Source organism: Hemicordylus capensis, chromosome 15, assembly GCF_027244095.1.
Source record: "Hemicordylus capensis ecotype Gifberg chromosome 15, rHemCap1.1.pri, whole genome shotgun sequence".
NCBI classification, from domain to species: Eukaryota; Metazoa; Chordata; class Lepidosauria; order Squamata; family Cordylidae; genus Hemicordylus; species Hemicordylus capensis.
Window position 1 is genome coordinate 18,932,229 of NC_069671.1, and position 21,533 is coordinate 18,953,761.

At 54.0% G+C, this 21,533-nt stretch overlaps 2 protein-coding genes across 7 annotated transcripts in view; one reads left to right on the forward strand and one right to left on the reverse strand.

Annotated features, from left to right (window-relative positions):
- Window positions 1–21,533, forward strand: part of SLC5A1 (solute carrier family 5 member 1) — a 56,059-nt gene that overhangs the window by 25,542 nt on the left and 8,984 nt on the right. For 5 of the 6 annotated variants that reach the window (XM_053279631.1, XM_053279628.1, XM_053279626.1 and 2 more), the window contains exons 15-16: window positions 648–753; window positions 1,373–2,398. In XM_053279631.1, coding sequence (XP_053135606.1) covers window positions 648–753; window positions 1,373–1,587 — 321 coding nt within the window. In that variant the 3' untranslated portion in view covers window positions 1,588–2,398. Of the gene's footprint in view, window positions 1–647; window positions 754–1,372; window positions 2,399–21,533 lie in introns of those variants that run through there. The other variant, XM_053279632.1, reaches the window with a different exon arrangement.
- RSPH14 (radial spoke head 14 homolog) overlaps window positions 4,659–21,533 on the reverse strand; it is a 52,000-nt gene continuing 35,125 nt past the window's right edge. Inside the window, exons 4-6 of the mRNA XM_053279634.1 lie at window positions 9,201–9,426; window positions 7,845–7,981; window positions 4,659–7,168 (exon numbers count right to left, since the gene is read on the reverse strand). Coding sequence (XP_053135609.1) covers window positions 6,930–7,168; window positions 7,845–7,981; window positions 9,201–9,426 — 602 coding nt within the window. The 3' untranslated portion in view covers window positions 4,659–6,929. The remainder of the gene's footprint in view (window positions 7,169–7,844; window positions 7,982–9,200; window positions 9,427–21,533) is intronic.

Below are 21,533 nucleotides of genomic sequence, written 5' to 3' on the forward strand. Positions count from 1 at the left end.
CTACTCTGCGGAGAACATCTGGGAGCCCAGAGGGGCTGAAGAGGCTAGCATCCAGTGCCTCTAATGTGATTCTGCTTCGGAGCTGTGAGCAGTGATGCTCTCACCCCAGGATTTCCAGGCAGAAGGAGCCCCAAATCCTCAATGGGCTGTCCCGGGTGGTGTGGTCACCGTGCTACCGGCCTGTGCTGCACCAGGTGGCTGCATATGTCTGTGACCTGTGCCAGGCAGTCGAGACCTCTGCTTCAGAGACAGAGCAGGGAATGGGGAAAGAAACATGTGGGATGGGAAGGTGTGAAGTTGCGCGTTGCAACGTTTCTGCTCATGCCTATTTGCATAAATATATGCCCGTTTTACGTTCTTGTGAGTTCAGGTGCTGTTAGTGCGCCTTCAAGATCTGTGTTAAAATACTGCTCGTGTCATGGGGTGTGTGGTGTGTGTCTGGCGGGGATGATGCTTAACTCGCGGTGGGTCGGGGGCCTCCAACATGGCCTAGGAGCACCTCTGACCGTGCACCACAGCCTCTCCAGTGGCTCAGCCCTTCCTTCCAAGTGTCGGTCCCCGTGGCCCTTTCCCAGCCCTCTCCGCCTGCCCCAGCCTTGCTCTCTCCTCAAGGTTCACCGCTTCGTGTGTGTTTTATGCAATGACAGCTCTATCGTCTCTGCTGGACCCTGCGCAACAGCAAAGAGAAGCGCATTGATCTGGACGCCGGGGACGAAGAAGAGGACGTCGAGGAGCCTGAGGAAGAGGAACCAGGTAATTTCATGGGAGAGGAGAGGAGAGCCGGTCTTGTGGGAGTGAGCACGAACTGTCCCCTTTGCAAAGCAGGGTCTGCCTTGGTTTGCTTTTGGATATGAGAGGGAGCACGTGAGCGCTGTAAGATATTCCCCTTGTGGGTGGGGCTATAACTCAGTGGAAGAGCATCTGCAAGCTGGCATGCAGAAGGTCCCAAGTCCCCTCCCTGGCAGGTAGGGCTGGGAGAAACTCCCGCCTGGAACCTGCCGCTGCCCGTCAGTGTAGGCAGTATTGAGCTAGATGGACCAAAGGTCTGACTTGTCAGCAGGCAGCTTCCTACGCTCCTGGTCCACTAGGCTGACCCTGATCAGGTGGACTCTAGGGAATGTGCTGAAATGAATGACAGGGCATGCCCATGGAAATGCACTGGTTCCTTCCGAATGGCCATAGGGATGCAGAGTATTCCGCTTCAGCTGATGCTTCAGACAGGCCCAATAAAGAACTAGGAATTCGCACGGAGGGTTGATGGCCCCCGGGCCTCACGGTGAAGAACGCGGGTCTAGTGTGGTTGCTGCAGGATGTGTGGGCACCTCTCGTGGGTGCGCCAGCCCCAGCCCTGACCACAGTCTTTCCGTTGCAGCCCCAGCTGAAGAGGTTGGCTGCTGCAAGAAGGCCTGCAACTGGTTCTGTGGCTTGGATGAGCAGAAGGGCCCCAAGCTGAGCAAGGAGGAAGAGGAAACGCTGAAGCAGAAGCTGACGGACACCCACGAGGACCCCTTCTGGAAGCGCGTGGTCAACATCAACGGCATCATCCTGCTGGCCGTGGCGGTCTTCTGTCATGGGTTTTTTGCATAGGGTCGCACCCACCTGTGCTCTGGGTTACTTGCTGAGACTGCACTTGTGAAAAGCATAATTTATAAGTTAGGTCCTTATCAGACCTCTAACTTATTTGTGTCAATTAAGTTGATGAATGCAGTTTAATTAAACCAATTAACCCCTCCCCCCACAAAAAAATAAAAAGCCAGAAAAGAGACCTGAAGTGGATGAAGGACCTGGGTCGAGAGGACAGGCATCGTGAAGAAGAGTTCCTTCAGAAGGGGGCTGGACCCCACATCTCTTGGGCAGAAAATGCACACAAGAACAGGCGAGAGAAGAACCACATCAGGATCTTTTGAACTGCTTTTTGGGGGACTTCATAAAAACAAACTGTGATTTCTTTTTTTTTAATGCAGCATTCACGTGTTGCTTCAAATGTGTGGTTCCCCATTTCCCCAGAAATGACTGGATTTGTAAAGAAAATTGGAATGAGTGGCTGTCAACCAAATGCAGGCTGACTTTTATAAACCTAACTGGATTCATTCCTTTGGGGCAGAATTTCTTAATTATTTCCCCCTCTTCCATTCCTGCCTCATTCTTAGCGTTCTGTCCCCGATTGGACTTTTCCGCTTCCCGTTTGCTGCTTTCACTGGTGCCTTGTCTTAGAACATGTACTGTAACTGTCTGAATCAAATGTCTGTTATCAGCGCAATTTGAAGCGGGCTTGAAATTAGTTGGGGAAGGGTGGATGATGCCTTTCCTGGATACCGCAGTCTGTGACTGACATTGTTTAACATTCTGTACAGTGAGGTTACTGTATACTTGTACGAGAATACAGGGCCTTTATTTTTTAAAACCCCAATTGTTTGTGTGTGACTGACAAAACAAGACCCCCACCCACCCCACTCCCAACGAAAGGCACTGCAATAAACAGAAACAATGTATAGGGCCAACATCAGGGATCAGCACCCTGTCGGCAGCGTCAAAAAGTCAAGCTTCAGCACGGGTGGAATTACCCCCACATGCTCCAGCATGCAAGAGGTTTTGTGTCCCTTCAGCGTGCACAAGGCTGCAACAGCCACCCAGGCGGCATTTTCTGCACTGGGGTGTTGGTTGGCCCATCCAGATGTTGCTACACATGGCCTGGAGCTTGCTGACCTTGGCAGCATGTGGGATTTGGACCAGAAAGACCTGGGTGCAAATACCAACCCAGCTACCCATTCACTGACTGAAGGGTACTGGGCAAATCCTTCCCACATATCCGCCTAACCTCCATCACAGGATGGATCCGAGGATGAAATGGAGAGCCCTAGGAATGCCCACTCCGAAGGAGGATACGTGTGCTGCCTCAACAGCTTCACGGGTGCCGTAAGCTCACGAAGGAGGCACCAGTGGTTTCCTTGGCTCTGAGACTTGAGACAGCCCTGGCTAAGCTATCCCCTATATATCGATTCTAAGCAGGCTGCACTCGCTAGTCTCTGCTTACGGGATCGGGATCAGCACGGCTTCTCGTTCATGCAGTGACATAGGCTAAATAATTCTCCTAGAGTTGCATAAACTAACAGGAAGTCTAACCCAAGCAACCTGGCTGCTTGCTCCTTGGCATGCCTACTACACCCGTGATCTTGCTGCGGCAGCACAATAAGAGACCAGTGGGCAGTGGAAGACCCTCTTCTATCACGTGACATCACCGCAGGAACCCCTCCCCACCCCCCAGCATTCCGACACCTGGAAAAGCCCCTTAGATTGGCTGCAGGGTATCATGGGGGCCTCTTTACAGAGAAAATGCCTTGTGGGCATCCCAGGGGGCTGGAAATCCGGCTCACTTGAGACACCCTGTGGCTGGATGGATGAGGCATATTGCCTGGCTTCCTTTCCAGACCTGTCCTAGTAGTGAGGGCTTTAAGCCTCTTGAACTAGAAATGTGCACAAATCAATTTTTTTGGATTCGATTTGTGCCCAAAACAAATCCCCCCTGATTTGTTTTGTATCCAAATCTACCTCCTCCAAATTACCCCCAATTTAATTTGTATTTGCTTTGATTTGGATTTGGACCACTTAACAAGGTCCTAGGGGGCACCAAATTTGGGTGGTGGGTAGGTCCGCATGGGTGCCACCTGCCACCCAATTTTCAAGGCAGTGGGACACTTGGTTGATTTTTAATGAATTTTTAAAATGTTATTGATTTTGAACATTTCCGCCATAGGAAATGATGGGGATTTGAAGTTGCCATGTACTAACCCTAAAATGAATCCCCAGCTTTCATTTAAAAAAAATAAAAATTCTAAGCTCTAACCGTTGTAGAAGTAGAGTTATGGAGCAAAAAAGGTCATTATTTTTCAAGTGTTTGGATTCTTTGGTGTATGTTTCCTCATAATGAATCCCTATGGCTCTGTCCATCGTTGGCACTGTCCAGTGACAGTCAAAATGAACAGAAGAAATGAAGGTGTGTAATGAATCCTCATAGGGATTCACTGAGGGAAAGTTATTATACACCAAAGAATCCAAACACTTGAAAAGTAGTGACCACACATTTTGCTCCATAACTCCACTTCTACAAGGGCTAGAGCTTAGCTTTTTTTTTTAAATGAAAGCTGGGAATGTGGGAGAATTAATAGGAGGAATCCAAAACTCAAATTGATTCGAACTGAATCAGGCGCAATTCGATTTGTACCCGAATCTAGCCAATGGACCACAGGGGTGATTTGTTTTGTCTCCAAATCACCCGAATCAGCTAGATTTGGGTACAAATCGATTTGTAACCGAATCAATTCGCACATCCCTATCTTGAACTGCTCCCACCTGATGGGGTTCACACAGGGAGGGCAGGATTCGAACCCAGCTGGTGCCCTTTCCGTCTCCTCGTCTGCCTGAACGACCAGTGCTGGGATGGCTGAGGGTGCAGTCTTGCTCTCAGCATGTGCAAGGCGCGCTCTTGATTTATTGAGTTTGGGCTGCATTAATCATAGCACTAATCAGCGCTGACTTCCAGCTTGAGAGAGAGGAAGGCTGCTGCAGCTGATGTGCAAGGCTTCTGGCGTCACTGCGCTGAGCAGTCTTCTTGCAAGGCCCGGCGCCGCGCTGCAAACAGGCACCGGCTGAGTCCTGCACATTTTTAGAAACATCAGGTTTAATTACAGGGTGTGAAGGTGCCAGATGCTGACACACTAATTGCTGCATTTACAATATGCAGAAGGCAATGCAATGCAAAGGGACTTTTAAAAAAGAAAGAAAGAAAGAAAATAATTTCCAGATGACTAAATGGCTTGCAAGCAGATCTCCTGTGATGCCCAGCTGAAAAACTTACAGCTGTGTGTGATCCTTTCATGCATCTTTTTGTGTGTGCAAAGTGTGGATCCTGCACAGAAAAGGAAGTTGACACCGTGATTAACGTTGTTAGTGCTTAGGAGCTTTGTTCCTTTCGTTGGTCCTATCCCTTTCATGGGACGAGCCCTGGTTCTAGGAAGCTGCTTTTTACGGAGTCAGACCCTTAGTCCATCTAGCTCAGTAATTGTCTACACAGACTGGCAGCGGCTTCTCCCAGGTTGCATTCCTCTCTCACCACACCATGCATCATTTTATAGACCTCTGCCATGCCTCCCGTTTGGCGTCTTTTTTCTAAGCGAAAAAGCCCCAGGTGTTGTAGCCTTGCCTTGTAAGGAAGGCGCAAGCCATGTCGGAGTGAACTGTAGCATTTCAAGGCACGTGTGCGGGAGAACCTTCCGGTGGTTTGCGCCTGCTAATTCATGGTGTGATGGTGTCACTTGGCTTTTCTGTCTCTCTGACATCAAAATGCCTTGGGGTGACATTCTGAAGCTGATGGAGGCTTGAGTTGCGTGCAGAGGCAGCGGGGCTGCTTAGCCACTGGCAGCCGAGATCATTTCCGGCAGGCCTGCGTCCTCACTGTGCAGCCCAGCCGCTGCCGTGACCCTTTTAGCCATTTCTCCGGAGACCCCCTTGTTTCTCCCAGCCAGCCGGTAATGCTTCCACTTGCTGCTATAGACAGAGCCACTTCGGGTGCAGTTAATGATTGCAAAGAGGAATCTGCTTAATGGTCCTTTGTGTCTGCCTTGTTGACTGAGCAAGGGAAGGGCGAGGGCGTCGGCCGGATTGGGATCGGTGCTTGCCTGCCTGCAGGATCGTGGGGAGTAAGACAAGAGTCCCCGGAAGGAAAGCAGGCTGGAGCTAGCAGGCTGGATTGAAGGCTGCGCCATTTCAGGGACAGGGGAGAAGAGTCCATGGCGCAGAGCTAGGCGAAGAAAGGGGCTGTTAGTCCAAACATGCTGTCCCATCACAAGAGCACAAAACATCGTGCGTCTACACACACACACACACACACACACACCCCGAGACGTCAGACTCCAGTTGTTTTTGGACTACAACTCCCATAAACCCCTGCCACAGTAGCCCATAGTCAGGTACCATGGGAGTTGTAGTCCAATGCCCTTCTCTAGGCCGTCGGATTGTGGGAGCCAGAAGGGCTGGCTGTGAGTCCCCGTGGGCCAGAGGCAAGGACGTGGTCCAAAGCAGGCCACGGGGGTTGAGTTCCAGGGCAGACAAGCAAGGAGCTGAAGGGGCCGGAGGGAGGCGAGGTAAGGCTGGGCGGCCACCAGGGAAAGGGAGCGAGAGCTCAGAAAACCCTCCCTGCAGGCCTCCCGGGCTGACCCGGAACCCCACTGAGCTCCTCCTCATTCACAGGGACACACAAGCCACCTGGAGTGCCTCTTGGGTAGGCCCCGTCGCCATGAAGGGAGCTGCAAAAGGATTCTTGCACCGCTCCTGACTCCTGAGGCTGGGAAGGGGGACCTCTGTCTCGGCTCCAGAGGAGTCATTAGTGGGTGGCCGTCGGGCACGGGCCCCCCCAAGAATTCTTCAGGGCCCCCCATCTCATCCGCCATGACCTCTTTGAGAACAGAAGTGCAGCAGGGGAGAAAGCTCCTGGCTTCACCTGGGGCTCTCTGTTGCTGCTGCCGCCACCCCAGGAGGAGCTTATGATACAAGAGAGATTTTTTAGAAACATATGCAATTATTTGTGGCGGGGGGGGGGGAGGGCATATGATCATATTTAATTATCGGGGGTGGGGTGGGGGGCTGTGAGCCCAGGCCCCAGACTTTCTAAGTGCCGGGCAGAGATCTCTCTGCCTTCTCCTCGGCTGCCTCAGAGAAGAGCCACCTCCGCCAGCACAGGAGCTCCAGCGCCCCCAACCCCACCCCCCCGGCTGCCCAGCCCAACAGGGGCCATGGCAAGCATCTTCTCCCTGGGTGGCAAAGGCTGCTGTGGGTAGAACTCCATGGTTTATTGCAAAGAGGAGCGCGCGCACACACACACACACCCTCCCCAGCTTTGTGAGTGGCCCTTGGGGTGTGTGTGTGTGTGCTTGCTAAGGTTTCCACTCAATGACTTGCACAGCGATCTTCGCCGCTCTCCCGACCGCCTCGCTGGAGTCGGCCATCCGCTCCTGAAACATCGGCACGTGGGACAGCAGCGACCTGCGTCCCTCCGGCGCTTCGGCCAACATGGTCAAGGCTTTGATGCTGTACAGGCGGACCTTGCTCTTCTCGTCGTTGATCAGCGGCAGGAGGGTGTCGATGGCGTCGGCGTTGATCGCCGCGTATTTCCCTGGATGGAAAAGACGCACGTGGCGTGACAGCTGAAAGGTCCTTCCTCCCCCCCCGCCGCCGCCACTTTACCCGTTACATTTTTAATTTTTCCAGACATTTCCAGGTACACTCTAGGCCCTGACATGTGTGAGACGAACGTTTATTTTCCACCGGGGAGCTAGATGTGGCTGTACAAATTCGGCCACATGGACCACTATGGACCATGGAAAATTGCTTCTTGTGTGTTGCCTTTTTATGCCCTCCACCCGCAGGCAGGAAACGGCAATTGGTACAGAATGCGGCAGCCAGGCTGGTCTCTGGGACAACACAAAGGGACCACATCACACCCCTTTTAAAAGAATTGTACTGGCTGCCGATATGTTTCATGGAAGACAGGCCTCTGGCGGGCCACTGTGTGAAACAGGATGCTGGCCTTGATAGGCCTGGGGTCTGATCCTGCAGGGCTGTTGTTATGTTCTCAACCACGTCATGGAAGGCCATGCAGAAGCTGTAGCAGACCCGAGAGAGGCAACATGCCAACCACTGCCCGAGGGCGAGCCGCCTTGCCAAGCCAGGGACAACACGGCATTTTGCCAGAGCTTGGCTGTGTCTCTCCGTGGCTGCTCCTTTTGGCCTGCCCTTTCACATGGTCCACCCTCGAGGGCTGCCTCGAGGACCTCTTCTCCTGCTCCCACCTGGTGTTGTCACTGCCGCGAACATCAGGGCCCCAGCTGCGTTGGCTCGGACTTCAGCGTCTTCATCTTCCAACAGCGTGACGAGATCTGGGAAGACATCTTCTTCTAAGACCATCTTCTTCCCCTCCAGAGGGACGCTGCAGGGGATAAAGAAGATATCAAAGAACACATCAAAGACATCCGCGGAGGCTCGGCAGTCTGCCGGTGCATCTGATGGGGAGGCGTCCCGCTCTGACTGGGTGGGGGGGTGACCGTGGCCAGTCCCCCCCACAGGGTAGGGGCTGACACAAGCCGTTTCCGACAGACAGGGATGCAATGAGTGCAGTGCTCCTCTGGATCTCGTGTCCCCTGGGCAAAAAGAAAGGCGTGCGGTGGGAGAGGGCGATAAAATGGGGTGGGAGAGAGGTGGGAGAGGGGTGGGAGAGAGGAGATAAAATCCCTGCTCAGCCTTGGGCACGCCACTCACGCTCACTCTCAGCTCAGTTGCTCAGGTAGGATTGTGAAGAAGGCGACCTGGGCGAAGAGGCCTTGGGATTAGGAGTTGCCTCGATTAGGATTTAGGCAAAGCATTCCAGCACAGGCCAGGCAGGTGTCCTCATTCCGGGGGGTGGGTGGGTAGGGGTGGGGGCTTGCCCAGGAGAGCTTCCTGCTGAGTTGCCCCCCACCCCATGGGCCAGATCTGTCTGTCTGTCTGCTGCTCTTAAGGGGATTCAGAATCCCCTTAGGGATTCCCCTCCTGGATTCTACCAAAGAAAACCACAGGGCTCTGTGGGCACCAGGAGTCAAAATCGACTCAATGGGCACACTTAACCTTTTTCCTTTACCACTTTAATAGGAGTCTGCCTGCTCACTTAGCAGGGACCTGGACTCAAGCTCTCAACCAGCCGGTGGGACATCTGCCTCCACTACCCTGGCTTTGCCTCCGTGCCTGTCGCCTACTGAATCACCCTGAAGCCTGGCAGTCGACACGGCATGCTGTGGATGTTTGCACAGATCCGTTGGCCATGACCTAAGAAATGTGATCATGAGGAACATAGGGAGCTGCCATATACCGAGTCAGACCCTTGGTCCATCTAGCTCAGTGTTGTCTACCCAGACTGGCAGCAGTTTCTCCAAGGCTGCAGGCAGGAGTTTCTGCCAGCCCTATCTTGGAGAAGCCGCCAGGGAGGGAACTGGGAACCTCAGATGCTCTTCCCAGAGAGGCCTAAGGCGGACACCTTGCAGTGCTCACACCTCACCAAGTCTCCCATTCATATGCAACCAGGGTGGACCCTGCTTAGCAAAGGGGACAAGCCGTGCTTGCTCCCACCAGACCAGCTCTCCTGCGGGGGCCCCCGGGCGGCCTCCCTCCCTCACCTGATTGCCATGAGGGCCTGGGCCGCTCTGCTTCTGATCTCCACCGAGGAGTGGCTGAGCTTCTCCTTCAAGATGCTCACTGCCCCGGTGGCCAAGGCTTCAAAGGCCTCCACGCGCAGGCAGCACGCCAGCGTGTCCAAGATCAGCTCCTGGATCTCTTCGAGCTCGGAGTTCAGCTTGAGGACCAGGGAGGGGATCAAGCCGCTCTCGACGATCCCAACAGCACCTGCGGCGGGAGCACAGAGGAGAGCCTGAGCTGGCGACTGGCCCACACCTCCCCCCCTTGGCAGCCTAGCTTGCCTTTCCAAGCCAAGAAGAGGAGCACCGCGGAGGAGAAGCAGAAAGGAGGGGAGAGTGTTCCGCGGAAGAGAACAAGCTGTCCGCAAGGAGCCAGTTGCAAACCATCCTGGCTGTGATGACTAATCCTGTGGTTGCTAAGAGAGCGGCAGCTCCACTGAAAGTGATTCATGGGTGGCTGGGCGGCGTGGAAGTTTGGTGGATGAGACGAGCTGGAGTGTCTTCAAGGCTTCTCCGCCTTTCCGCCTTGGTGTGGATAAGGGACTTTCAAAGGTCACAGAGCATCTCATAGAAATGTAGGAAGCCGCTGAGTCAGACCATTGGTCCATCTAGCCCCGTATCGTTGACCCAGATTTCTCTAAGGCTGCAGCTTCCTGAGTCTCTCCCAGCCCTATCCGGAGATGCCCCCAGGGTGGGGACCTGCAAGCTTCTGCATGCAGATGCTCTTCCCAGAGCAGCCCCATCCCCTAAGGGGAATACCTTACAGTGCTCACACATGGAGTCTCCCATTCAAATGCAAACCAGGCTGGACCCTGCTTAGCAAAGCGGACCATCGATGCTGACTACCACAAGACTACAGCTCCTCAAGTTGATGAGAAAAGTAGAGCACGTGCCTACTGTGAGTTTAGGCAAGGCCCACCCTGTGTCCCGCTTGTTTGCTGCTCTCCAGGTGTGGTGTGGGATTGCGTCTGGGCAACCAGTTTAGCAGCGTGGGGATCTCAGCGGAAACTTAAAATAAACACCCGGAGAACAGCTGGCTCAGCCTCTCTGTTTCCCCAGCAGACCCATCTGCGGGGTTGCTTCAGGTTTCTGGGCTGAGCTTGAAGTCTGGAGGATGCTGAAGCTGCAAATTTGTTTGTGGTGCGTGGGGCGGGGGGAGGGAGGGACACCAGTTTCAGTGCTCAGCCGTGAGATGCTCGCTACCAGTGCTGGGGTGTTCAGCGTGCCTCTGAAGAAATGCAACCCTGCATATTTGGTGCAGGGTAGCCAAGGTTAAGAACAACGCTATGTTTATTAAGACCTGTCACCAAAGACCTAGTCCAGTATCTTAGAACAGAAGAACAGCCATGCTGGATCAGGCCCAAGGCCCATCTAGTCCAGCATCCTGTTTCACACAGCAGTCCACCAGATGCCTCCGAGAAGTGACCCACAGGCAAGAGTTGAGGGCATGCCCTCTCTCCTGCTGTTGCTCCCCTGCAACTGGTATTTAGAAGCATTGTGCCTCTGAGGCTGGAGGTGGCCCACAGCCACCAGACTGAGCCATTGATAAATCCGTCTTCCATGAATTTGCTAAGCCCCTTTTAAAGCCATCCAAGCTGATGGCCATCAGCACATCTCATGGCAAAGATTCCATAGATTAATTATATGCTGTGTGAAAAAGTACTTCCTCTTGTCGGTCCGACATTTCCCGACCTTCAGTTTCATGGGATGACCCCTGGTTCTAGTGTGAGATGGAGGGGGGATTCTCCCTGTCCACCCTCTCCACTCCATGCATAATTTTATACACCTCGATAATGTCTCCCCTTAGTTGCCTCTTTTCCAAGGTAAAGAGCCCCAGATGCTGTAGCCTAGCCTCATAAAAAAGGCGTTCCAGGCTCCTGATCATTTTGGTTGCCCTCTTCTGCACCTTTTCCAGGTGCATCTTGTTCTCAGCAGAGCCAACTAGATGATGCTGTCAAGCCCACAAGCAGTGCTTTCCTCCTCTTGCCCTTCTTCCCAAGCTCAGCAATTGGTATTCAGAGGCATATTTCATCTGACCATGGAGGATCCATTTGGCCACAGACGGACTCTCCTCCTTGTGAATTGGCCTAACCCAGGGCGAAACAGGGTGACCACCGACTAAGGCACAGAGTCATCCAGTGAAACCCACAGGAGGTTAAAGACTGACAAAAGGAAGTCCTTTCACACACACGTGATTAACTTACAGAATTCCCTGCCACAGGATGTGGAGATGGCCACTAGCTTAGAAGGCTGTAGAGAGGGATTAGACCACCATAATTTCCATCATCACCCTGATCATCGGCTACTGGACCGGGGGATAATCCCATTTCCCCCGCTTGTGGGATTCCCAGATGCACCTGGTGGGTCACTGCATGAAGCAGGATGCTGGACCAGATGGCCTTTTTGGGTCTGATCCAGCAGGGCTTTTCTTTGGTTCTCTTTCCATGGAGAGTAGATCCTGTCTTGCAAACTGCTCTGCCATTTCAGAAGGCGGAGGGCAGGCGGGTGCGTTTGCAGCCACAGGAATATGTTCCTGCTGGCCATCTGAAGATCCCTGCATCAACTCCCTGCTCTGCCAGCTGCTCTTTGATTTTCTCCAACAGGAAATGTATTTGTACAGCTTGAACTTGGATAACTTATTCTAAAACATGAGGCCCCATTGCGGCTGTATGCAAACTGTACAAACAGTGGAGGACAGGATTTGAGTACTTCCCTACCAGTCTTCTATGGTGTTTCTACCCTAGTCAAGCGGGTGGTAGAATCCTGCTCACATTTGAGTTTACAAAGACACACAGGTCTCCTCTTTTTTTACCAATATGGAAGAGGGGACTCTGGCAGGTGCTGCTTGTCAAGCAAGAGCAAAAGAAGCTGTATCTGCTGAGCACCTTTTAAAGGTGTAAAAAAACAACTCCGCCTTCTTTTGCATCTGGTCATCCCTCTGTGTCCCGCCCCCCCTCCAAACAACATAGTGGCGATGCTACTGGAGTGACTCACTTGTGGGTCTGACTCTGATGTGCAAGACATGGCAGAGGAGGGGGCTGGCCATGGGGCAGCTTGTCCTTGGTCCTATGCTCTTCCATCTGTCTTCAAGGCTGCCTTGCAAAAAAAGATGCACAGCCAGGGCCAGGAAGCATGCCCAGGTACAGCAGCCTCCTGTTCAGCTCTTGACTATTGAAAAAGATGTAATTCTTTGGACCAGTGTTCCCTCTAACAGGGATCCCCAGATGCTGCTGATGGCAACTCCCAGAATCCCCCCCCAGCTGCAATGGCTTTTGCTTGGGGATTCTGAGAGTTGTCGCCAGCAACATCTGGGAATCCTTGTTAGAGGGAACACTGCTTTAGACCCTGCCCCCTCCGTAAAACAGCTGATGGCAAAGCCAGAGCAGGAGGGAGACCCCTGAGTTGCTTTCTTGTTCTAGAAAAGCAGGGTTGAAAGGGGTCAGTTGAGAGCGGAGAAGCAGTGACTGGCCTTCACTCAGAGGTTCCTCTCCCATCACCGGCTGGAATTATAGTTCAGCAGCTACATCTGGGAACCTGAGACTTCCAGACTCATGGGAATTGAGTGCGACTGTGATTTCTTAAAAGTGTATCTTGTCTTGATAATGCAAGTACTGGATCAATACCATCAGAATAGCTGCCATGAATATGCAGCCACATTATAAATATCACAGTTCAGGCAGCAAAGTCTGGTAACTTTTCTGCCCTGAAAGAGTTTGAAATTTTATTTAAAACCAAACCTGCACTTTTTTTTTTTAAACCCTCTTAAATGTCCTTCTCGGTGTTCTAAAAAGAGACCACACGGGTCTTTCTATATATAACTAACCTAGATCTGTGGTTGGTTTTGAAAAGAGAGAGCTAGTCAGAAAGATGAATGAAGTAGGATTTCTGTAAAGCTCCTAACAGAAAGTAGGAAATTAGGGGGAAGGCTACATTTTAATGGGTTCTAAAGCCCCCCCCTCTCTCTCTGGGGAATAAGCAGTAGCAGCTCATCCTAAGGAGCCAGAGGGGCACCCAAGGGTTCAGCCACTCTGCTTGCAGGCAGGCTGGCCGGCCATTTAGCACAGTAACCACACAACTCTACCTAACAAACGGCCAGCTTGCAGGCAGCACAGCTCTTGGACAGGGCAGGGCAAGAGGAGCAACCCGAGTTGCCGGGAAGCAGAGGCAGTTGCGCCTCTCCCCTGCCCCGGGTTGTTTAGATGAGCTGCGACTAGGAATAACCAGGCGGTAGCACATAATAATGGACTATGAAGATGGCACACCTTCTTTTGGAACTGTTGACAATACTGCCTACGCTGAGAGCAAATAAGAACAGCCCTGCTGGATCAGGCCCAAGAAGGCCTCTCTAGCCCAGCATCCTGTTTCCCACCGTGGCCCACCAGATGCCTCTGAGAAGCCCACAAACAAGTCCTGAAAGCATGCCTGCCCTCCTGCGGTGGCTCCCCTGCGGCCGGTATTCAGAGACATCTTGCCTCTGAGGCTGGAAGTGGTCTATAGCCACCAGACTAGTTGCCATTGATAGACTGCTGCTCCATGAATTTGTCTAAGCCCCATTTAAAGCCACCCAAGCTAGTGGCCATCACCACATCATGTGGCAGATAATTCCACAAATTATTTATGCACTGTGTGAAAAAGTATTTCCTTTTGTCAGTCCTAAATTTCCCAATCTTCAGTTTCATGGGATGGCTCTTGGTTCTAGTGTTGGGAGAGAGGGGGAAATTTTTTCCTCTGACCACTCGCTGCATAATTTTATATACCTCGATCATGTCTCCCCGTAGTTGCCTCTTTTCCAAACAAAAGAGCCCCAGATGCTGTAGCTTAGCCTCATAAGGAAGGTGCTCCAGGCCCCTGATCATCTTGGTTGCCCTCTTCTGCACCTTTTCCAGTTCTACAATATCCTTCTTAAGATATGGTGACCAGAACTGTACCCAAACTCCAAATGCGGCTGCACCATAGATTTGTATAAGGGCATTAAAATATTAGCATTCATATTTTCAACCCCCTTCCTAATGATCCCTAGCATGTAATTGGCCTTTTTCACAGCTGTTGTACACTGAATTGACACTTTCAATGAGCTGTCCACCACGACCCCAAGATCTCTCCTGGTCAGTCACTGACAGCTCAAATCTCATCAGCATATATGTGAAGTTGGGTTTTTTTGCCCCAATATGCATCACTTTACACTTGCTTACATTGAACCGCAGTTGCCATTTTGTCACCCACTCCCCCAGTTTGGAGAGATCTTTTTGGAGCTCTTCACAATCTGTTGTGCATTTCACTACCTTAAATAGTTTAGTGTCATCTGCAAACTTGGCCACTTCGCTGCTTACCCCGACTTTTAGATCATTTATGAACAAGTTAAAGAGAATTGGTCCCAGTACCGATCCCTGGGGGACCCCACTTCTTACTTTCCTTCATTGTAAATACTGCCATTCATTCCTAACCTCTGTTTCCTGCCTTTCAACCAGCTACCGATCCACACATGAACCTTTCCCCTTATCCCATGACTGCTAAGTTTACTCAAGAGCATTTGGTGGTGAACTTTGTCAAAAGCTTTTTGGAAGTCCAAGTATACTATGTCAACTGGATCACCTTTATCCACATGCCTGTTGACACTCTCAAAAAAGTCCAAAAGGTTAGTGAGTCAAGACTTGCCCTTGCAGAAGCCATGCTGGTTTTCCTTCAGCAAGGCCTGTCCTTCTATGTGTTTAACAATTTTGTCCTTAAGTATGCTTTCCATCAACTTACCCAGCACCGAAATTAAGCTAACCGGCCTGTAATTTCCCGGATCCCCCTGGATCCCTTCTTGAAAATTGGAGTTACATTAGCTGCTTTCCAGTTCCCTGCTACAGAATCTGACTGTAGGAACAAGTTACATATTTTTGCTAGAAGATCAGCAATTTCACATTTGAGTTCCTTCAGAACTCTTGGTGAATGCCATCTGTCCCTGGCAATTTGTTAATTTTTAGTTTCTCAAGACAGTTTAGAACATCCTTCCTCTCTCATCACCTCAAACTGGCCCAGTTATTCAGCTTCCAAGTCTGAGAAGCTCAGTTCTGGAGAAGGTATATGGTCAGCGTCCTCTGCTGTGAAGACAGATGCAAATAACTTATTCAGCTTCTCGGCAATCTCCTTATCCTCCTTTCACATCTTCATCATCTAAGGGTCCGACCTCCCCGCTGGCACTCTCAAAGAATGCCAGGGAGTTTTCTGCTGCTGATATATTTAAAGAAGTTTTTTTAAATTCCCCTTGACAAATACATTGAGGGACTGAAAATACACTAGTTCTTCCTTTTTGTCTGCCTCTCTTTATATGAAATAATACCTTTCTCTCTCCAAAGCAAGACATGGTCAGGCTGTGTGGCCCTGTTTGGGAGTTAAATCCAGCCAGCACTGTGTTTGCAGTGTGGCCAGGAGCGGCCTTTAAAAGCCATGGGGAATTGCTCCAGCCATGCTGCAAACGTAGCACTGGCCGATTTCGCTCCCAAAAGGGGCTGTGCCACCCCACTTGGGACCAAAACCATGCCCTCGCTTCTGACGTCAGATGCAAGGGGTGTGTCAGGGGTATGTGGCACGGCCCCTGAGGGGCGGCAGCCCAGGCTCTTTGAACCCGTTTGCTCAATGGTGGCTCTGCCCTTGCCTGGGCTGCTGCTGGCCCCCCTCCACGCCTGGTGGTTTACATAGAAAAACAAACAGGAGATTGTTTGTTGATTATTGTTCAGGGCCTGGCTAAAACATTTCTGGGGTGTTTGGCACTGGATCTCATTAGATGGCTTCCTCCTTTTTGTTTTAGCATCTCCATTTTGGTTTGGGCCTCCTTAGCTGCTATTTTTAATTGGTTTCGTTTAGCATTTCTCTTACTGTTGCATGCGTTGACTTCTTGGTGAGATGCCTTGGGAGCCCTTCTGGGAGCCGAAAGGGGGAGTATAAATACTCAAATACGAAAAAGGAAGATCTATGCTCTGCAGAAATATGCCCTATTTCTGCCAATCAGGAGCAGGAGCAGGAGAGGAGCAGCTTCAGGAGGGAAGAAGGCCTGGCTCAGCAGTGGAGCTGTCCAGGCCAGGAAATCTTGCAGAGATGTTGCACCCCTTGCCAAACGAGCAGTTTTCTAGTGGGCTTTTCTGCCCCACCTCTTGCTCTCAAGAGGCCCTGATCTGCATCCCGGGTTTGTGCTTGCTTCCCCTCCCGGAATAGGGCTGCAAGAAGGGAGATCTCCAGTTACCAAGCAGGTGCTTTTTCTCTGCTCCTAGGCTTAGGAACAGAGGAAGCTGCCTTGTACGGAGTCAGGCCCTTGAGCCATCCTTTAGTTCAATAATGCCTACACAGACTGGTAGTGGCCTCTTCAGAATTTTAGGCAGGAGTCTCTCTCAGCTCTACTTGGAGATCCAGGGAGTTAACCCGGCACCTTTTGTGTGCAAGCAGAGGCTCTACCGCTGCTACATTGCCCAAAGGGAATATCTTCCCGCATTCACAGGTATTTGCCCACCCGGGGCAGACCAAACTTAGCAGAGGGGAGGATTCATGCTCACTGTCACAAGACCAGCTCTCCTCCCATGTGAGCCCATCACCAGCTCTACTCCGGAGGTCTAGAGGTGAGAGCTGGGGTGGGTGGGGGTTAAGTTAGTAGGCATCATCTCACTTGCTCCTCCTCCTCCTCTGAGGTGGTCTCTGTTTCAGGGTTTGGGCCCAGGCAGGCCCCAGACAACCTGGTTGGCATGTGCAGATCATGCATTCGTGGTCTGCTGCTGGTGAAACTGCAGGGAAGAGAAACGGTGCGTTTCCCATGTGCGCATGGCATGCCTCCCAGCCTGGACTGTTGCTGCTCTGCTCGTAGGTGTGCCTTCAGAAGAGAAGCAAACACCAGCTTCCACCTGAGCAAGCGGGCAGAGTGGCGATAAGGGAGCACTAACACGGAGCGCAGGGTTGATTTGGCCGCTCTGGAAAGGAAAAAAGGAGTTGCCATGGAAACTGCCTCAGCACCTCACTCCTCAGGAACAGCAGCATCTTCCACATATTGACCACCTCCAGTGGAAATCACTGCACGGGGCGGGCCACTCTGGTCTGGGCAGGGTTGTCTGTCCACGGTCGCTTTCCCCAGATGTCACTAGCTGCTACCCTGAGCTTTCTCCCAGGAGTCCCTTGGAGGCTGCCTAGGACAACTCTGGGTTGGGAGCAGCACGGGAAGGGACATGATGTTATTTTAAGGCACTCTCGGAAGCAGGGCTGGATTTAGGGGTGCGGAGGGGGGAAGAATGCCATAGTCTGTGCTTTACAGGTCCCTGCCCCAAGACCTTGCCCTCTATGGCCGGGCATAGATGACACACAGGGGAGGCAATGGAGGAAGGAGAGAGAAACAGAGGTGGGAGCCATGGCTTCAGTTGCGTGGCAGAGATGTCGGCTTCGTTACAGGTGGTGGTGCCCAAAGGCAGGCAGACCGAGCGAGGAGAGGAGGCTAGTTGGCCCGGGGAGTCCGCTCCGGCCACGAGGAGGGGCGGAGGTGGGGAAGAGCCCGGCGACCTCCTGCTCGGCGGCTCCAGCCAGGCCCTTCTGCTGCCGCCTGGGAGCTGCGCCCTCATCCTTCCTCTGCAAGGGGGCAGCGCCGTTCGGGGGCGGCCAGCGCGTCCCAAAAGCGCCCCCCGCCCCGCTTCCACGCTCCCGGTGCTGGACACGCGCGTGTGTGCTTCTCAGCACGTGCGACTGGCCGGCGCGCAGACAGGTAGTGGGGCACGAGTGACGCGGTCGCCCCCCCTCCCCTCCGCCGCCCGGGACCCACACGGCAACGTGGGGAGCAGGAGTGGGGGCGCGCGGGGAGCCTCGCCCCTCTGCCCGCGGCGAGCGCGCGCGCCCGCTAATCCGGGGCCGCGGCGGAGCTCCTGCGCGCCCGCCCGCCCCGCCTCGCCTCCTCCTCCTCCTCCTCCGCCCGAGGCTCCGCAGCAGCGTGCTGGCCTCGCAGCCGCTGCACCCAGGCGAGAGCGCAGGGGCGGCGGCGGCGGCCCTGGATGCTGCTGGGCTGAGCGGCCGGCCTGCCAGCCCGTGCGCCAGCCGGCGTCTGGGGCGAGCGCCGCGCACGCCTGGCACCACCGTCTGCGGGGCGGCCGAGGAGGAGTCCAGCGCGCCGGCGCCGCTGCTCTCCGCCCACCCCGCCCTCGGGGGCTGCTGCTGCTGCTGCTGCTGCTGCATCGGCGGGCGGGCGGGCGGGCGAGGCACGGAGCTGGCGGCGGCTTGGCCCGTCGCGATGATGGGAGCCCCTGCGCCGGCGGGCCGCTGCGAGCGGTAGGTAGGTGCTCTCCGGGACCGGGCCGGCGGGGAAAGAGCAGGGCAGCCGCGCCACCGAGGCTCCGGGCTGGCCAGCTGCCGCCTCGGCGGAACGTGACCTCTGGGAGGGATCGGGGCCGGCCTGCCGGCGGCAGCGCACAGGGAGGAGCCCGGGCTGGCTTTCGGGAGGGAGGGAGGGAGGGAGTTCCCTCCGTCCTCCAAGGGGGAGCCCAGCCCTCCTCCCGCGGGACAGGCGGCTCGGGAAAGCGCTGTGGCTGCTGCTGCTGCGCCGCCTGCGGACAGCTCCCCGCCGCAGTCCTCCCGAGCCGCCCGGCGCGTTTGCGGGTCGCGCCGCCTGCCTGGGTGCTGCTCCTGCTCGGGCAGCAGCGGGGGGGGGGGGGGCTGGACGGCAGCGGCAGCAGCTGCTGCCCTCGCCGAATTCCTCCTCGGGCTGGCCCCCCAGGGGTGCGCTGGGCGGCAGAGACCGCCACCAGGCGCTCCAGCCAGCTCGGGCCCGCCGCTAGGCATGTGGCTCGTCGCGGGGCGGGGCGGATGCGGAGGATGGCTGTCCGCCGCGGCCCGGGCGTGCGAGGCTTCTGCTCTGCTGCCGGGGCTAGGCGAGCCGTGCCCGGGGCTGCCGCCGCTGGAGATGCTCCTGCAGCTGGCGCTCCTCGGCGGCCGAAGGCTGCTTGCTGCCTGCTTCCAAGATGGCTCGCCCTGCTGACGGGCTGGCTGGCTTGGGGAGCTGTCAGCTGGGCGAGGAAGGATGCGGCCCTGCCCTTGGATGGAGGACACTGCTGCCAGGAGGCGGGCGGGCGGGCGGGCGTGGGTGGCCTGGCCCGGGGGAGCGGAGCCTGCTCCACGCCAAGATCTAGCCCCCCCCCGCCTCGCGGTCCCGAGGCGCATCATGCATCTGCAGGCCAGCTCTTTGCGGCCAGGCCCCCTGGAAACGAGGGACCTCGCTGCTGCCAGACAGCCCGTGTCTCGTGTGCGCGGTTCTTCCGGGGCCACCAGTCACAGGTGGACCCAGCGGAGGGCAGCCAGCAGCAGCAGCCCTTCTGGGGGGGCGTCTTCTTCCCAGGCTGGCACCACCCGCCTTTGGGTGGCAGCGGGGATGCAGACTGCAATGCAACCACAACTGACATGTGTGGGGGGTGTGAGTAAACAAACAAATAGGGCCCCTGCTCCAAAGGCACTCCAAGCCGGAGGTGCTGCTGCTTGGGATGAGTTCTGTTTCCGCGGCGCGGACCGTTTGCTTCTGTTGACTGACTAGGCTCAGAATAATCTCTGCACCCAACCCGGAGGTGGGACTTTGTCCTTTCCTCTCAAAAAAGGTGCATCAAGAGGAGGGGGGAAGACCTTTCCAGCTGGGCCGTTGTGGGGCTGGTCCGTTCCTCGATTGGTGCAGCCAGTTTCGGCCAGTTGGGTCCATGAATTAAAAAGCAGAGTGCCACTTGCACATTCCCGGGGAGGGCCAAAGCCCGTGTAGCACTGTGGCGTCTTGCTCTGACTGGGCCCTCTTAGGCCCCGGTGTGGTTTCCCATGTGGAAGGAGCTTCTCAGCTCCACAGGGCATCTCTGGTGTGACTAATGGAGGGCAGAATTAGAAGAGCTTCTAGAAAAACTAGATCCAGCCAGTTTGGCAGCGGTTTGGGTAGAAGCACTTGTGATGCTGGACGACTTCAGGACAGAGCTCAGAGAGGCCACTGGCTTGAAATTCCACAGCTCTGCCTCGACATCATGGGTGTTGATTTCCAAACCGAAAGAGAGAGATGTTTGTATACTTTTGTTGCTGTGGAATGTGTGGCCTGGTTTCTTTAAGCATGTGGTACTTGACATCTCCTTAGAACAGCATCCACGTGATGTGCTGCTGATGGCTACTTTTTCTTTTTAAGAAGAAAGACACAGAGTTTGGGTGACTTGGTGAGTTTCGGAGAGGAGAGCTGGTCTCCTGGTAACAAGCACCAATTGCCCTCTTTGCTAAGCAGGGTCTACCCTGATTTGCATTTGAATGGGAGACTAAATGTGAGCACTGTAAGATCTTCCCCCTCAGAGGATGGGGCCTCAGAGGCCCTATCTGGAGAGGCTGCCAGGGAGGGAACTTGGCATCTTCTGCATGCAAGCAGGCAGGTGCTCTCCCCAGAGTGGCCCCAGCCCCAAAGGGAAGATCCTGTAGTGGACAATTCATTCTTGATACCACAAACCCGGATCTCCTCCTACACTCCTGTGCCTTGGCTGGCTACACTTAAGGTTGGCGGGGACCATCACTGGCTCCCAGGCCTTACAACGAAGAACCCAGGATTTCCTGGGCTGGTAGAGCAGAGGGAAAGAGACGGCTCAGACTCCTTCGGGTTGCAACATTTGCTTAGGGAGGAGAGCTGGTCTTGTGGCAGCAAGCATGAATGGTCCCCTTTGCTAAGCAGGGTCCACCCTGGTTTGCATTTGGAGGGGAGACTACATGTGTGAGCACTGTAAGGTATAGGAGTGCTCTGGAAAGAGCATCGGCCCACAGTATTTAAGAGAATGCCTTCTTTGTTATGAACCCCACCACCTATTAAGATCTTCAGGGAAGGTTCTTCTGAGGGTGCTGCCAGCTCCTCTGGTGATGACTCAAAGTCAAGAGCCTTCTCTTTCCTTGCCCCAGTACTGTGGAATACACTTCCTGCTGAGATTAGAGCTGTTGGCCTTTAGGAAACAACGGAAGACACATCTCTTCAGGCAAGCTTTTTAGTTAGTGGGTGTGTTTTTATGGACATTTTAATCTGATTTTTATACGTTTTAACTGTTAAATTCTTGGTTGGTTTTACGCCATGAACCACCTAGAGACTTGGGCAGTATACACACTTATTAAATAAATAAATCCGCCTGCTTGCAGATTCAGCCCAAAGCTGCCACCTCCAGCACACAGTGAAAGAAACCTGAATGGCGTCCCCTTCGTCCCCACTTCCCCCAGTCTGGACTAGGGGAAAGGCCACCCAAGGAAGTCTTGCTGAGCCTGTGACTAGGAGTCACCAGGTTGCCAGAGCTGAGGACGGGCTGCAGATCTCAAATCGGTTAG